This window comes from Felis catus, chromosome C1 (assembly GCF_018350175.1).
Source record: "Felis catus isolate Fca126 chromosome C1, F.catus_Fca126_mat1.0, whole genome shotgun sequence".
Taxonomy (NCBI): Eukaryota; Metazoa; Chordata; class Mammalia; order Carnivora; family Felidae; genus Felis; species Felis catus.
Genome location: NC_058375.1, coordinates 96,968,218 through 96,986,036, shown reverse-complemented (window position 1 = coordinate 96,986,036; position 17,819 = coordinate 96,968,218). Strand labels below are relative to the sequence as shown.

The following is a 17,819-nucleotide window of genomic DNA, read 5'->3' as shown; positions in this document are numbered from 1 at the left end:
TGTCAAACGTGATTGTCTTTAACAGGCTTTGCTGACACATGAAATAGACTTTAAAGTATACGCTGCTAAGGAGTGTCCTTTCTATTTTTTCCTTTCTATTTTTCCTAAACACTGATCAGCATTATATAGAAAATCTTGGGTACGTCCCCAAGCATTTGGACCAGTGTCAAAGTTAATTTTTAAGAAAAACGACTGAGCAATTGTGGATAACCTCTCTAAGGAAACACTATCAACAGTCAAGGGTAATTTTGGAAAACAAAACAAAATTAAACTAAGAGAAAGAAGCGGTCTGTTCCCAAGTCATCTATTTCAAGGCTCGTCAACGTGTGGTTCCTGGGTCAGTCGCAATAAGATGCCGATAGACACTGAGAGTCAGCATTTAGAAAAGGTTATAATGACTGGACGGAATAATTTTATGCCTGTTTTTTTAAAATTATTTTTTATTAAAAAAATTTTTTTAACGTTTATTTATTTTTGAGAGAGACAGAGCGTGGAGCGGGGCAAAGGCAGAGAGAGAGGGAGACACAGAATCTGAAGCAGGTTCCAGGCTCTGAGCTGTCAGCACAGAGCCCAACGCGGGGCTCGAACCCACAAACTATAAGATCTTGACCTGAGCCAAAGTCGGACACTCAACCGACTGAGCCACCCGGGCGCCCTGTTCTTGTTTTTATTTTTCATTTAATTTGTATGTATTTCACACCAATGCCTTCTGTGTTGGCCTTAGAGAAAAGTCACTGGTCCTTTTTACAGACGGTTAGAGAAACAGTGACCGCAGTACCACGAGCTCCATTACTTCTAGGTGCTTCTCTCACTGCTGCACGCCATGTGTGCTGATAGAAGCGTACTACACACGTCATTCTCCAAACAAGCCTAAAATGTAATTTCCTTGTGACACCGAGGCCTGCTTTTCTTTGTGGGTCACAGAACACATTTAAGGCTAAAAAGCGGGCTCTCGAGATCGCAGTAAAGATACCAGAGCGAAGGCACAGAGATAAAGAAATCTGACCAAAATCACATTAAGTAACAAAAGGCCTTCAAAAAAATTTTCATTGAGCACTTATGACGTGCCTAACATCGTTTTAGGTCCTTGGGGCTCAGCACTGAATATGACAAAACCTCTAGCTTTGGGAATTTATGCCTTTACATTCTGGTGGGGGAGAGGACAATGAACAAATAGACCACGGGTTCAATAATCTCAGAGAAAAGTGTGGCGAAGCAGAGGGAGCAGGGCGAGGGGTGAGGGGGCTGGGGCGGGTGGGGCAGGGTTATTTTGGATCCTGTGGTTAGGGAAGGCACAGCGGCTGACAGCACAGAGCTGGGGCCGGTCTACTGACTCAAACACTGCTTCTGTCACTGGTGTTGTGACCGTGGGCAAGTGATCCAAGTGCTCAGGGGCTGTTTCCTCAGCCATGGAACCGGAAAATAATCGTGCCTACCTAGGATTAGTGTACTGAATGAGTTAACAGACGTCAAGTATTTAGGGTAACACCTACCACATCGTTAAGTGCTTACTAAATTATTACTTAGGTGGGAAGGTCTGAGCAGAGACCTGGATGTGGGGGTCAGTCAGGCAAAGATGGGGTGAAATGGCACAGTTACCATTAGATGAGCACCTTAGGGTACTTACGCAGACTAGGTACATTTTCACCTCAGATTTTCACAATGATCCTGAAATAGATATTACCATCCCATTCTATAGATTAAAAAAAGAAAAACAAAACTGCAGGGTAGAAATGTTAAGTGGCTTGTTTAAGGTCATACAACTACCTAATAGGTGTCTGTCTGTCAAAGGCCTTACTTCTTCCATTGGGTTTATACTGCCTCTGCTAGATCCTGGCAAAGAAGGGAAAATCTCTGTTCATTTGTTCATTCACTGAATCATCCGTTCACTCATCCGTTTAACTCGTTTCTTCACTCAAAAAGCTAAATTTACTGAGCGCCTACTAAGTATCATAGTCAACTGACGATGTTTTGTCTTCAAAGAGCACAGCATTTCCACAGGGAGACAGTCACAGGGAACGACGCTCAGTGAACTGCAGGGATACGGAGTGCCGTGGGATTCACGGAAGGAAGCCCACATGCACAGAGGCCAAAGAGGCCTCGCTCAAGAGTGGATCCGGAAAGAACACTGGGGGGTAAATTGAAACGGCAAGCTGGGAGCAAAATCATAAAACGCTTTCTGTGCAGAGACCAGGGAAGCACTCGGGCTTCCGCAGAAGAGGTTTTTAGGGGAAAGGAGCAGCAGACTCTGGGACAGAGGCTGGGCAGAGCGTGGAACACCACAGAAAAGGGAAATGGGCAGGGGCGGGGATGTCGCGGGGTCCGAGGACTAGAAAAGGCTTCTGAGAGCAGCTTGGAGAGCTCACGTCCACGTGGAAAGGCCCCTCTGGGATCTGGGGCAGGAGGAGATTCGAGTACTGCCTCCACTATGAACGAATGTACGAGAGAGGGGGCAGCAGGAAGAGAGAAGAACGCAAGAATCCAGAATGACAAGACAGACCCCAAGACTGACTACATTAGAGGATCATGGGGGACAGCAGGGCATGAATACACATTACACTACGAGGGATTTTAACGTGAAAGACTAACCCTTCCTAATTCTGCTACTTTGGGCTTCTCCTCGTTAGTTTTGCAAACTCAGGAAAAATGAGATGTGCGTTATGTAACTGTGTTACCTTGTAATTCATAAACAGAGCCCATGAACTGGTGCTATTCAAAATGGTTCCCAATTAGGAACTCTTAATGACCAGAAGGCAGCTTTAAAGGGAGGCAAGACACTGAATGCATTTTCTGCCCTATTTGCTGGCTGTTCCGACGTAGCCCGCTTCCCATTTAGACGGCAGCTGCCCAGAACAAAGCCCGGCCCCGAGGACAGGCACTCTGCGGCACGGACCTCACATGAAAGGCTTGATAGCAACAGCGACTTTCTTTGAATCTTTAGAGGATTTCCTCTCGCTCAAGCAAGCAGAAACTTAAGACATCATTTTAAGAAAATGAGGTCTGAAAAGTATTCCCGATCTCTTTCACTTCTGGGTGCTTGCTTCTCCGGCACACAAACAGACGGCCACCGCTCACTAGCTAGCTGGGTTATTTTTCCTGAGCTACTGACAACTTTTTAATAAACTGTCTTTTGAATTCATTAAATGGAAGAGGCAAAATAGGAGACTCCAGGGTATATAAATGGTTCTATCACTGCAGTGAGCCTGACAATGCTCGAAGAAGCCACTGCCTTCAGCAGGCTCTGTGCTGCTCAGAGAGTTTGCCGGAAGCAAATTTACCGGTTCCTTACCCTCCTCAGCAATGACCGTTAGTGTGACGGTGACACCAGCATCTTTGATCAGCTGAACGATGCTATCATGGGACAGTTCAACAATGGACTGCCCGTTCACCGCAGAGATGTGATCTCCAATTTTCAGTTTTCCACAGCGATCGGCTGGACTTCCTTCTATGACTCGGCCAATTTTATGAGGAATTACTATGGGAAAAAATGTCCAGGTTTTTCAATTAGTTTAGTGTTGGATTTATCACCATCATTTAAAAAGTCAACATAATAACATCAAAAACATTCTTTAAGGGGTGCCTGGGTGGCTCGGTCGGTGAAGCACCCGACTTCGGCTCAGGTCATGATCTCAGGGTCTGTGGGTTCGAGCCCCACAACTGGCTCTGTGCTGACGGCTCAGAGCCTGGAGTCTGTTTCAGATTCTGTGTCTCCCTCTCTCTCTGCCCCTCCTCCACTCGTGCTCTCTCTCTCTCTCTCTCTCTCTCAAAAATAAAGAAACGTTTAAAAAACTCAAAAACCAACAACATTCTTTAAAAGTAGAGCAAAAAGGTATCACATGATCATCCTATGCACCCGCAATTACTTCCATATCAGCTTCCACCTCTGGTGCACACGCACAGATACTCTTACATAGCTGCAGTCCGAGCGTATAGACCTCTAGGCTATTTTCCACTTACCATAAGCCTTTCTCCAATTTTCATATTGCCATCCTGATAATCCTGTGTAAAGGCTACTGACCTCACTGATACTATCTCGTGAATCTGACGTTCCTTGCTTCGTGTTGGCCACATTCAGGCCATCTCAGAAACGGCCACGGTGAGACCATCTTTGATTCTGTGGAAGGGGCATTTACTCCCACAGGGAACCGTGTGAATAAATGCAGTTCAAATTCAAGTTTAGGACTCCGAAGTTACTGCTCAGAAATCCAGGCACAGTGAAATGACTGCCTGTTAAAACGAATCCTACCTAGTTCTACAGCAAAATTAGTTTCTTTTGTTTATACCTTTAGATTTTTTTTTTTTTTAATTAGAAAAGCTGAGGGGAATCGTAACATGAAATGTTTACATTAAGATTATTTGGTTCATGGATAAAATCCTACCCTCAGTGTACAAAGCAGAGTCTAAGACATTTGCAAAGACATGCCGTGCAGTTCTATTAGCTCATGATGCTGAAGGCTTTCCTAGATGATTAAGACACTTTGCTGTTATTAGGGCTTAAAACAAGTTCTCAGACGTTCAGGAAATCTTGTCAAAATATCTTCCGCCCCTCTTAATAAGAGGCATTTGTATTAAGAAACAGATGTTCCTTCCATGTTCCTTGAGAATTTCCTCACTGGGGTCAGTAAATCTGTCGGCCATTTGCCTCCTGCTGACTACGGACTATTATGAAGAAGGAGAATTAATATTTAAAATGGCACTCTGAGTATGTTTCATTTCCATAGTAAAATGGGCTCCTTACCAGTATTTGAGTCACGGGTAGGTGTATGTCAGGGACATTTTAAGAGCCCTTCATTTGAACTAGAAGTTATTCTTAGCCATGAGTTCTGTCCCCACGGACAGTGCTGTTCACTCCTCAGCTCTTCTAGGATTACACACAGGGAGAGATTTTATCCCAAAACAGAGGAAGGCAATGTTGGAAGCAACCGCCTTTCAGCTCTGAATTATTATCAAGCGCTTACACCATTTGCCTTAAAACAAAGTAACTAGAAAAGTGCCAGGGCAGTGTGGGCCACGTCCTGTGCCCACGTCCTGTGCCAGGCCATGTGAGCGATTCACTGAGAACACAGGTGGCACTTCGGAAAGGCCCGGTGAACCAGACAGTGGCCCTGTGGTGACCTTCCAACTCTATACCTTAGTTATCCTCCTCCTTAGAAAAGACCTACTTGTACACACTGTTCATTCTAGATGCCCCGAGAAGAAAATCATTCAGCCCCTTGGCAAAACATCCAACGGAATGAATCTCTGAAGTCTCAGTGACTCCTTTCTCACCATGTGAGCAATGTGCTCAAAGGGAATTGAAAAATCTTGGTACAGAATTTCCTGAAGGGTTAGTCATCTGGATGAGGGAAGGTAAGATCGGTCGGATTGTTCTAGTCTTGGCATTTACAGCAGTACTATCAAAACAGTTAAAAATAGCAAAGAGACTGATAGGTCGCTTCTGAACACTCTCTGAACGGACTGGGAAATTTTCAAGGTAACCCCGCAGAGTACACATCTTGAGTCCTGCCCTGCTTTTGTTGGTATACAAAGTCCATAGGCATTTGCCATAAGACCAATTTAATCATCTTCATTCATCTTTGGCCTAGATCTGACTCCCGAACTGCCTTGTCCAGCTGTGGAGATCACTTGGGTGCTCTTAAAACACTCCTTTCAGGAAAAGAAAGGACAGTAGCTGGAAATGTCCCCTCTCAAAGAATCCTTTGCGACCGGAACTGAAAAGTATACGATAAGAAAGACAAACACTAAAACCTGTGAACTACTGGCGAGGCAGAAACTAGCCAAGTCCTTTTCATCTTAAATAGATGTCTTTTCTCGGTGCTCCATTCATTTAGCATTTACACAAGCTGGGTCCAGGGCAGCAAGGGTGCCAGACCCAGATCTCTGATCTTCGAAAAAGTCATCGGCAGAGAATCTCAGAATTTCATAACTGGTGTCAGAAATGCTACCGGGAACTCTACTAGTGATAAATGTCACCAGAAAACACATTGAATCAGAAGGAAGAAATAATCTTTCCTGAACAGAATACCAATCTATACCAAGACAAAGTCCATAAAGAATGATCCGTTCTGACAGGTTTCCTGCCTTTTCACCTGTGCTAACTCTGGTCTCAACACACCTTTTTCTCTGTGATGCAGTCTGCAGCCACTGCTCAGTCTTTGTGAGTGAAAGCTCCTCACCCAAGCCTCCCCCCAGGCTCCCCTTCCATCTATAAGAGATGAATGGGAGTCCAGGAAGAACGCTTGCAGGGCTCAGCATTCTGTGGGATTATTAACTAGCATTTCAATGAAATTACCAATTCGGGTTTTGTGCCAATGACTGAACATCTCAAGTACTTTACATAAAGTTCATGGACACCGGAAGCCTAATTTACCATTCAGGTTGATAATTAATGAGCTGCAAACACTCATTTCCTACACGAGCTGCTGCCTCAATCTTACATTTTAATTGGGCTTTCTTTCCCATCTCATTACTCAAGTATTGATAAACTTTTTAAAATTTCTTTAAAAAAAAAAATCAAGAGACAGTAGACTAACAACTTTGTGAATAACACGACAGTGACAACAGCAGCAGAAGCTACAACAAGCAACAGCAGCTAACATTTCTTGACGGTCCGGGCTAAGGGCCTCGCACGCATTACCTCCTTTGATCCTCAAACCCCCACGAGACGAGAAGTGTTACCGTCATCCTCATCGTAACAGAGGAAATTGGAGCTCTTGGAGGGTAAGTAATTTGCCCAAGATCAGACAGCTATTAAAAGACACAGCGGAATCTGAATCCAAGTTTGCCTGATTACAGAGCCCAACACTCACCGACCCTGTCTTACACAGATATCTCCCTCTGTGAGACACAAAACCATCAAGATAGTAAGAAACGACTCAAATGAATAGGTGTAAAAATAGTTGAAAAATTTAAATGTAAACAGATACACACAAATAAAAAGAATTACTTAATGTACATTAAAATGCAATATAAATTTTAAATACAAACTAAATAAAAATGTTAAACATATTTAAGGAATGCGACCTATTTTACTGATTTCTTCTGTATCGCTTTGTTTCATGGTGGACGCTAGCCTCCTCCCCTTCCCCTAATTTCTGCAGTCCTAGAAAAGGAGTATGTTCAGTAGAAAAAGCAGTTAGCAGCTATGACACCGAGCAGCAATCTTGCACTATTTTTGTTCATCTGAATGCGTGGGATCATTGTATGGCATTAGAATAAGAATATGGTTCTCTGAAATGGTTATTTGGTTTGGGAAATACTGGTTTCCAGTGATGCAACATAAAATCCCCCCAAACCTGCTTTCTTTCATTTTTCTAACACAGGCCACATAATCATCCTCAGAGCATCAGTGACAGTTCCGAGTGTTACCATGGCAACTGCTTGTGGAAAATGGAAACTAGTATCAGTGAGCAGTGACCTGATACTATAGTAATAACTCATCCATGCCACAGAATCTTCTTCCTTTACACACTTGCATTAATTTTAGCAAGATTTTTGCAAATTGGTTTGGCCCACAACACTGCTGAAAGGGTTTCCTTCTTTTTCAATGATTTTAGTGGCCGTCTAGTCTAAGAGGATCTCACTACTCAAGATATACTCAAATCCACTGGCAGAGAGAGGAGCACATTTTCCTGTGCTCAAAGATTTTTATCATTTGACTTGGAAAAATAGTTACCCAGACAAGTCTGACAGAAAAAAATCTCAAGTGTCTGGTTCTCATCTTATATTCATTTGGATCTTCTAACTGTATTGAAAGATGATTATTTCTTAGAAACAACATTTAATATGCTGAATCTTAACAACCCTGAACATATTAGAGGTAATTCCTCCTTTGTTGAAGGAATTAGTATATACATGCACCCTTCCCAGACGACAATATTCTGTTAAACTGGGTTCAGGATATTTAGATTAATTTTTAAAGTTCTGACAAAATTTTTACTTTTCAGTGAAGCATATATAAAAGATAAGCATGCCTCTTGTCACTCAAGAAGGTTCCTTTATAGCTGGAATATGGCCATTGTTATTAAATAATACAAAAGGACCATTTAAGACATATTTGGGTCAAGATTCTTCTATTAATCTATTTTGCTTCTTCTCAACTGCTTCTAGCATTTAATTCACTTCTGCAAACACAGTTTCTCCCGATTTAAAAAAACCCTACGCCTCCTTATTTTAAAAAACTCAGCATTGTCCTTTCACTGAATCTACTAGGGCACGCCCCTAATATACTGCCACAATATAATCTTGGTGCAAAGTGTGCTGCTAAGACTTATTTTATGGAATCTGAGATGACAGATTCACCTGCAGCCTGGAAGTTTGGTTCGGACTAGCCGGTGTTGAAAATAAAATATTCATCGTTCTTAAAAAGGTAAGTCTCTAAGGCAATTCATACATGATTCCTAATTAGTTTCACAAAGCCCACAGGGAGACTGAGAACACCGCAATTGCAGGGGGCGACAATCGAAGATAGCAGCCCTTACCTCCTGGAGGGGGTTTGTTTTTGGAGGTGAGGATGACGAAGCCAAATCCTTCATTTTCTTTTCGGTGCAAGACTACATCGTAGGCCTCCTGTGGAGCAGGCCTGGCTGGGACCTCTGCTCGGTTCAGGCGGGGAGAGCCATTCTGGGTTGAAAGGAAGGCTTGAGAGCTGTCATCCTCAGGTTGTTTCTCTATAATAAACATGACCAAGTATTTCTAGATCATAATTTTTGTTAACTTAAGTGTTTTTGTGCTAGGATTCTCACAGGAAAATGTGGCTTCAAATAACATCTAGGATAGAAAAGCAACCTCCCCATGTGAGCTCTGGCCATCTTAGATGAGACTCAGATTGAGTCTGTCTGACATCTTAAACACTTTTAAAGTGTGTACCCGGAAGAATTATATGTTTTCTCATTTCAAAGGAAGCTTTTCAAAGCTTTCATCAAAGTTCCTGGTAAACCAATTCTTCTTGAAACTGTTTTCATTCCAGCAAGATTTTGACCAGTAATTTTAACAAAAGTTGGTAATGAAAACTGACACAGTAAACTTCCTTTTAAAATCAACTGTAGGGGTGCCTGGGTGGCTCAGTCAGTTAAGCGTCCGACTTCAGCTCAGGTCATGATCTCGCGGTCCGTGAGTTCGAGCCCCGCGTCGGGCTCTGTGCTGACCGCTCAGAGCCTGGAGTCTGTTTCAGATTCTGTGTCTCCCTCTCTCTCTGACCCTCCCCTGTTCATTCTCTGTCTCAAAAATAAATAAACGTTAAAAAAAATTTCTTTTTTAAATAAAATCAACTGTAAATATGACTTCGTGCTGTGACTACCACTTGTGATGTTGGGGAGGCCAGTGCATCAGGGCAGAGGTGCCCCCTGTTATCAGCTGAGAAGTGAGCTGTCAACATAGGATTTGTCTTATGCAATGTGTCTTCAACTTCAGTTTCCTGATGGATGAGATCAGATGCGCTAACCATCAGCAGCCCTACTCCTCCCCCACCCAGCAGATAACAGGCCGTCCGCACGAACAGCCAATTCTCCAAGGCAGAGAACAGGTCATACGAATCCCCAGCAAATGGAGAGTTAACGTATACCTTTCTCTCCTACCCAATTACGTCATCAGAATTCAAGAAAGAATGACATAACTTAGTCCTGATTAAAAAAAGGGCAAATTTTGTGCCATAATTTGATACAAATCATCATTAACCATCACGAGACACTGCCATTAAGGAATATCCATTTATAAGGGCTCTTCTGCCTCAAAATCTACATGATTCAGAGATGACGTTTTAGAATTTCAGCAAAGTGCCACAAACGTCCAATCATTAATGAAACATAAAGGGGCTTTTGGTTTGTTTTTGTTTTTGTTGCATAATGTATGGTTACAATGAATTAGCTAAACACCTCCAGTAATATCAAACACTAGAAAACGTCTTCATGAGGCTTCCCAGGACAGAGCCAACCTCTCGTACAACATCACATTTTTTTTTACTACATGTGGTTATGTTCGGACTCCAGCATCACTGCAACACTGCATGAAAACCTGTATGCCTCTCTAAATGTCCGATGTTTATGAAAACAGGCCTTTACCTTGGATGTTGCAATCAAAAACACAGTGCCTCATTTTTTAAGAGTAAAGCAAATATTCATCAGGTCAACAATCATTCACTGATGTCTACTCTGCCGGGAAGGCACTCTTTTATGTGCTGGGGATACAGCAGTTAACTAAATAGATAAATATCCCTACCTCTACGAGGCTTACATTCTTATGCTACCAGGTAGTCTTTTTAAAATTTTAAAAAGTGGCAAGAATTCACTTCTCAAAATTCCGATGTGATATTCACAAAGCTATTGATGAGAAAAATGCACTTAGAGCCTCGTATCATGGTTTAGACCCCAGACTCTATAATTAAACTCCTGTCTTAATCCTGGCCCTAGTGTTCACCAGCTATGTGTCTCCCAACCTTGCTGTGGGTAATTCTAAAACTGAATAATGACAGTATTTATATCACGGTGTTATAAAGACTAATTAAAAGAATCCATAGGTCTGAGATATAGTAAGCAACTCAATAAATGTTTTTTAATGTTAAATTACATTATATTATAACTTCTCAAGTAGAAGCATTCTATCCTCTGAATATTTAGGAATTCATCAGGATCCAAAATCTTTTGACATTCAGCTAATGGGATATCTTGGTATGACTAAAACACTGTATCTAAGAGAACAAATTTAACCCGGTGCTCCCATCTACAATACCACGTTGGCAAAATCTGCCAACACATTAACATAATCTCAATATGGAGGCCCAAAATTTATTTGTTTTTTGACAATAGTCTTCCTGGATCCTTTTGACCTTACATGGCCTTCCACAATGAGGCCCTGGATCATACTAAATGGATTATCTCAGACAGTATTAAACCTAATAAAGGAACCTGCAAAACTACATAGAAAATGGGCTAAGTCTCTTTGTTTCTTTTTCAACCTATCAGAGCAGGAACAGGTTCACATACCACCATAGAAGATCTTTCTTCTGACGGTTAATAGCACGTGGCCATTTCGAGCAGCTGTCGTCATGAGGTCTAAGACTTGTTTGTGTGACTTCCCTTTAACAGGAATCCCATCGATGCACATCAGTTCATCAGCTGCACGGAGCCGGCCATCTTTCTCAGCTGCGCCCAGAGGAATGATGGCCCCAATGTATATCTGATAAGATAACAAAGTGTAGGTTGGTCTCTACAGTCAACTAAGAGCTACTATGATCCTCAATAGCTATGTTAAGGACTTCCTGACTCAGTACTATGCAAACCAACATATTTTTGCAGTTCAACTATGAACATTTATAGAAGGGGGTTATCTTAGAAAGTGACCATTCTACAAAATGGCACTTCTGATAACCACACTACATGATCTCTTCTCGATCTTTGGGGTTGAATAAAAACAAGATAGAAAATGCAAAGCTGTTTACTAACTTAAAAAGTACCACTATCAGTTCCATCAATACAACAAAACAAATACATTAAACTCAGAAAATGCACTCGTGCAGAGTAGCTCCTAAAAAGTAAAAAAAAAAAAAAAAAAAAGGATATTGAATGCCATCAGCTAAGATTTTCCACACGCTGTTCACAGCAACTGGGATCATTCTTAAGATATCCCCATCACATATGGTGATCAATACAAATTCAGTATATACAGCAGAGAAACATTTCTTGTTCCTAAGTCTCAAAGCAGTAAATATCTTAGGGAACAGAGTGGTCTGAGGTCTACTTACATCTAGGTAAACAGATTTGGCTCATTTTGCTTGCTGGCAATTAAAATCCTGAATTATTAGGCTAGTTTCAGAGCTGTTAACACCTGACATTTAAGGAAAGGATTTCTCCCAAGTTGTTTGAGACAAATTCTTAAAATACCTTAATCAACTCTATGGGTATTAACAAAATAGGAACCATTAAAATCAAATCACATCTTCCACCAAGAACAATCAAGGAATATCTGCCCTATATAGGTTGACCTGCCTTAAGCTTTGTCTCTGGTGATTAACTATAACCAATATGACTAATTAGAACACATTTATAATACATAAATCAAATGTTCTATCCAGAAATGGAAAGAAGCAGGTCATTTTAAAAGATTATTGTTCCTCACCTAACTTCCAAGCACAGTAAGAATGTCTTTCTTACATTATACAGAAAAAACACAAATCTGTTCTCAAACTCCACAAAGCACATTACTTCTTTGTCATTCAAACTAAGGGCCAAACTTAAAAAAACAGAACCCATTACCTTTGTTCTCTAAACCTGAGGTGAGAATCGTGTCTAAAGTTCTAGGTTTTAAAGGCTTTATAAACATAACCCTTCTGCTTTCTGGACAGAAACACGATTTATTTTATTTTTCCCTAGTTTTATAGGTAGAACGGATGGAATGGTATGCAAGGTACTGAGCTTGAAAATGTCAACCCACTAATGAGGGTAGGTGACATGATGTACGCAGCCTCAGGCCAACTGTTTACAGAGCATTCATTCAAAGGACTGATTGTGGCAAACACGATGCTAGATTATAGGTTTCTGAGAGAAGGCAAAGGTCTTAACTTTTGTTTAACAGAGGCAGGGGGAAATAAAAATTGAAAATAATGAACTGCAGCACATAGTGAAATACAGAAATTAATTACTGCCCACTTTCCAGCTGACATATTCAGTTCTTGCCTCAGCCACACCAAGGTCCCTGAGAAACCATGACACTAAGAAAAATGCAGTTCCTCCTCACGTTAATGACACGGATAGAGAAAACAAAATCTTATCTAAAAAAATCAAATAAAGCAAACACTATATTCTTCCAAACAGCTACTTAAAGATTCATGGGAACGGCCAAATTCCAAAATATCTGAACTTACAGACTGGTCCGGCCCCTCGCCTCCCAGTACCCGGAAGCCAAACCCTGACTCCTGCTTCCGAAGAAAAACATCCAAGTCTTTGGTGTTTGGTGCTAAGGAAAACCAGAAAATATAAAGAAAATGAAATACTTGCATTTATTTTAAAAAGGTTAAAATAAAACAATGCACTTATGTAGTAGGATACTATGATAGAGTTCAATAAACTGTAACCTCAGAACTTTCTGGTATGTGAAAACTTACACAAGAGCATACCACTATTGCAAAAAAAAAAAAAAAATCAATCGTTAAGTATTTTTTTCCAGCTCTAAAGAAAACCATGCATCGAGATAGCTCGGGAACATTTACCCCTACCTTCCATGTACTCAGCTTTACTCTGCCATTAAGTCCTAATGCCTTCCAAATCAATGTTATGATATTAAATTCAGCATCATCCAATTTAAGTTTGATGTTTGAGAGGTGCAAATTATGTACATTAACATCTGGGCAAATCCTAGGAAAAGAGAGCCCGTAAAATGCCTTAATTCTACTCCTGAGCTAATACCGTTGTTTCAGAAAAGCATCCCATATTCACTTAGCCTAATGGTGCAAAATGATATTATTTTAAAAGAAAATGACTGCTAATACCTATTATCAGCCCCATTTTCTGGCTGGGAAAACTGAGGCCTAGGTACGTGGCCCAGTGTCAGCAAATAAATGGCACAGCTGAGATCTCGACTTAGCTTGATTTCTAGGGTCCAGGCTCTTAACCCACACTATTCTGCCCCCAAAGGGTAGGTCCCATTCACCAGAATATTAAGTCAGGGAAATCTACTTCATGACTAAAATGATTTGATTGTCCCGAAAATATTCGTGTTATTCACAAAGTAAGAAGTGTTTTCTAGAAATATGTCGGGGAACTATATAAAAACAGAGATACCGCATGGGGTAAATCTTGATAATGTTCCTTAGAAGCAGTCTCTTTTGAGAAATAATTTCTATCAGAATTACAGAACTTTAGAGATAAAACTCTTGAGCCCAACTCAGTTACTTGATATGGAAGGCCCAAAGGGACTGAGTAGTTCATACCAATACTAAGAATGTATCAGGCTATGAATGGGAAGTCAGAAGAAAAGGATTCTCCATAGTTATACTAATTTAAATTATTGCTTTGCTGTGCTGTGCTTACATCTGGTTTTCACCTTTCTAAATACGGCCTGGGCCTATTCAGGAGAAAGATTTACAGTTAGTTAAATTATTATGAAGTCAATTATATACGATATTTCCACCTGTGTACATCATTTCTAAGGTAGATTTAGATCTGCTTCTTAAAAACAAATTAAAAAAATTAAACCTACTTAATCTGCAATTTTACTTTGGAAAAGATTTGTCATTTTAAGTAAATCAGCACAAAAATGAACTTCTGCCTTATGCACGCTCTCTGCGCACCCCTCTCAGCTGGGTTCCTCTGACCGCGTCTACCCTGGTTTCCTCCATAGGCTGCACACGCTCGGATTCACCACCTCTCATACTCCTGCCAGGAACATCTCTTTGAAACACAAGTCCACGATGATCATCCCGGCAGTGAAACTATTCCGTAGCTCTCTATCGTTTCTGTGATGGACTCCAGCTCCCTCAGAACGGCCGACTCCGTCCTCCCCAACCTGTTCCTGCTCCCCTCTGCTCTCCCGTGCCAGCTGCACCCAGCCAAACTGGGCCACTGGCAGGACCCAGGCCATGCAAGGTCAACGTGCAAAGGTTGCTCCTGCTTCCTTTCCCTTTTCATCTGCCTCATGAACACCTCTTCGTCTTTGAAGACTTGTTTCAGGCTTAACCTCCTATCTGAAGCAGTATCTGACACTTCCGACTACCCACAGTGGTAAAATTGATTGTTTCCTTCTTCAGATCCGTGTGAGGCTGGTTTGTACTTATTTATTTTCCATGTAGGTTTAATTATCATTTTTGGTTGCACAGCCTATGGACCCTGTTTATCTCTGTATTCCCATCTCCTACTGTGTGTTAAGTAGGTCGTAGGCACTTAATCCCTGGTTTTGGAAAAAAGTGAGTGAATGAGTGTTGAATACAAATGGAAGAAACCCAGAGTCATATGAACATGGGGATGAAGGAATAACTTTTCAACATGGTTTGGGAAGGTCCCAGTTTTTTAGAAAATTCAAATTTATTTTGTCGCATGCTCTCCTGAAATATTCCACAACTACTTACGTTTATCTTCATATAAAGTCTTAGATTTCAGGTAGACCTCAGAAGGATCCAATTTCGGGGATCCTGACCTGATAATGCTGGGTGGAAAAGGCATAGGCTGGGGAATGGGCTCATTTATGGCCTCCAAACTTCCTGAATTTTCCTTTTTATCTGTTTTCTGAAATGGAAAAGGGCCTTACTTAGTATGTGTTTAAAACCAGATGGTTGATTAGTTCATCAAACTATTGTGTGACCCGGGTATGTCAACTGATTATAGGTGAGCAGGTGGCAGGGTCAAAGCCACAGCATATCTGCAGTCTTGTCAGAATTCACCTGCATAGCCGTGTGTGCTTGGTTAAAACATATTTTACTTAAATTAGAAAAAGTTTATAATGATGTCAACGGAAGGGCCTCCATTAGTCCTACGTTTACATGACCCTGCCCTTTTCTCCACCACCAAGACACAAGCTGACTTTGAGAAGATGAACACAGGGACACAACGCAGCACTGCTGGGCAGGAGGGAGGACCTTCGTGAAGGTCTGGATCGGCCCCACCGCCCCACTCCCTCCATTTAATTCCCCGTGAAGATGTCTGAGATACCATGCTTTCTGCGAAAATGGAATAGGAAGTGTTAACTCTAACTCGGGTTGCAAAGAGGACACTACGAATCCCCCGCGTGGCCGATTCAAATACGTGAAGGAGAAACGTACCACCCCGGGCAATCCAGCAAGGGAAAACGGGAGCATGTTTTCCTGTTTTTTCCAATCTGACAAAACTTTCCCAGAATAACAGCCAGGCAAAATGATTCAATAAAATTTTAAAGATGAGATCCAATACACAGCCGAAGAAAATAAATATGGTTTTGAGAACAGCTGGTTATTCTGAATTATCGCTTGTGGGGGGCGGGGGGGGGGAGGGAGAGGGGCAGGGGGAGATTATAGATGTTTCCGAAAAAATAATGCTGAGGAGGATGGAGCACCGGGGGCAGCTTATGAGGGAGTGGTATGAGGACAGTCGCTACGAGTGTTGTTCCCGGGGGCACCCTTCACTGACCCAGACCTGGTGGGACGGCAAGAAGAGGAGGGCGGCCTCCTCCCCCCTCCCCGACACGTCCCAGGATTCTGTCAGAGCAGGCACAAGGTCATCAGTTAGAAAGCATTGGGGTCACCCTGGCTGCTCTTGGCGTCTATTATGAAACAGACTGGCAGCACAGAAGTTAAAAAACAATGACTAGGGGAACCAGAGAAACCTAGGAGAACACAGTGCCATTTTAACTAAATAGGCAGAAAGCATTTCTGTTCACACTGGCCGTTAAGTGGTACAGTCTATAAAAATGCAGAATGTTTCTGTCCTTTTGATCCATGAAACAGCAAATTTGTAGAGGGTCCTATTCGGTGGACTAGAATTAATACATTTTCTCTCTGATGGTCCTTCCTTTAAGCCTGTGCTTTCTGGTTGTGGAAGACCCATCTTTCATTGGGAGATGACAGGCTCCCAATCGAGCAAACTAGAACTAAATTAGGTTTTAATACGTAATTGTCTTTATATCCACACCCATATAATTGTGCGTATTCTGGCAGCTACATGTCTGCACCTAGCACATTTTCTTTCCTGGCACTGTTTGCTGTGCCCTTTTTTAGGTCTTATTTGCGATACAGGTCCTTAAATAGGCTACTCAGTTATTCAGAAGAACGCCAAAGAAAATGCTGTTTCAAGTCTGACAGCCTTTCACTTTGATAACAGGCAGATTGGGCACCGAGGCCCCAATTACTCTAGAAAGTCTTGTTTAGTCCATTGTAAGAAGGTTCTCTCAACGTGGGTATTTACGGTCCCCGTGAAATGACATGAACCTCCCACTTCTCTTTGGGCATCAGGGAAGAAGCAACAGTTTTTATTATCTGCCCTAACATTCAGCCCCTCCTTACCCTTGCTCCTCTGAGACGCAAAGAGAACAGAAGGACCCCTAAGTAGGCACTTTAGTGTGTTCACGTTTCACCATTTAGAGGACAGGGCTGTTGGGAGTATGGGCCTCGAGTTTTCCTTCAACAGAAATACTTCACCGGGAAAGCACACCTCCTCTCTAACTCACACGCTTCCCCAGAGCTTCTGATACAAGCCCAGGGCAGAATGCCTCCTCACTTCTCCCAGTCGATAATCACCACCACAGAGGGCTGCTCTTAACGGAGGGGAACGTGGCATCTCCTTTGCTGTGTTGGGAAGAAGGATTTGAGGACCACTGTATACTCACCATCTTGGCAGTTTTAGTTGGTGAAGGAGGACCTTAAAAAAAATGAGCCAAATTTTAAAAACAGAAGAAGCATTCCCAGATCACAAGTACTGCTCATGTCTATGATAAAACTAGCTTCAACTTTTAGTGGGCTAGTAAATTCTATGGCCAACACCCGCTGTGTGCCAGGCATTGTACGTATATTATCTCATTTCATTTTTCTGACAATCCTAGGCATAAATGTTACTATAGATCAGGTAAACAAAGACTCAAATAAATTATATTACTTCCTTATAGCACAGAACCAACACGTAGCAAGGGAGGAAATTGACATCAGTCCTATCTGACACCAAACCCTGGTCTCTTTGTTGTATTTGTCGGAACCCTGGATAACTCTCCAGCACTCACAGGGGGATCTTCCCCCAGCTCTGAGCACATTCTGCAGTATCACCCAGAGAAGAAACAAAAATAGTTCAAAGAAATGAGAATAGTGAAAAACATCCCAATGAAGTTCAACTGCTCATTTGCCTCAAAAATGAAAACTAAAAGCCAGAGAG

At 41.9% G+C, this 17,819-nt stretch overlaps 1 protein-coding gene across 3 annotated transcripts in view; it reads right to left on the bottom strand.

Moving 5' to 3' along the window:
• The window catches only part of MAGI3 (membrane associated guanylate kinase, WW and PDZ domain containing 3), a 249,424-nt gene that overhangs the window by 20,460 nt on the left and 211,145 nt on the right, over positions 1-17,819 (bottom strand). For 2 of the 3 annotated variants that reach the window (XM_011285166.4, XM_045033310.1), the window contains exons 11-16: positions 17,284-17,315; positions 15,056-15,212; positions 12,857-12,948; positions 10,980-11,172; positions 8,481-8,669; positions 3,290-3,475 (exon numbers count right to left, since the gene is read on the bottom strand). In XM_011285166.4, the coding sequence (XP_011283468.2) occupies positions 3,290-3,475; positions 8,481-8,669; positions 10,980-11,172; positions 12,857-12,948; positions 15,056-15,212; positions 17,284-17,315 (849 nt within the window). The remainder of the gene's footprint in view (positions 1-3,289; positions 3,476-8,480; positions 8,670-10,979; positions 11,173-12,856; positions 12,949-15,055; positions 15,213-17,283; positions 17,316-17,819) is intronic. The other variant, XM_045033309.1, reaches the window with a different exon arrangement.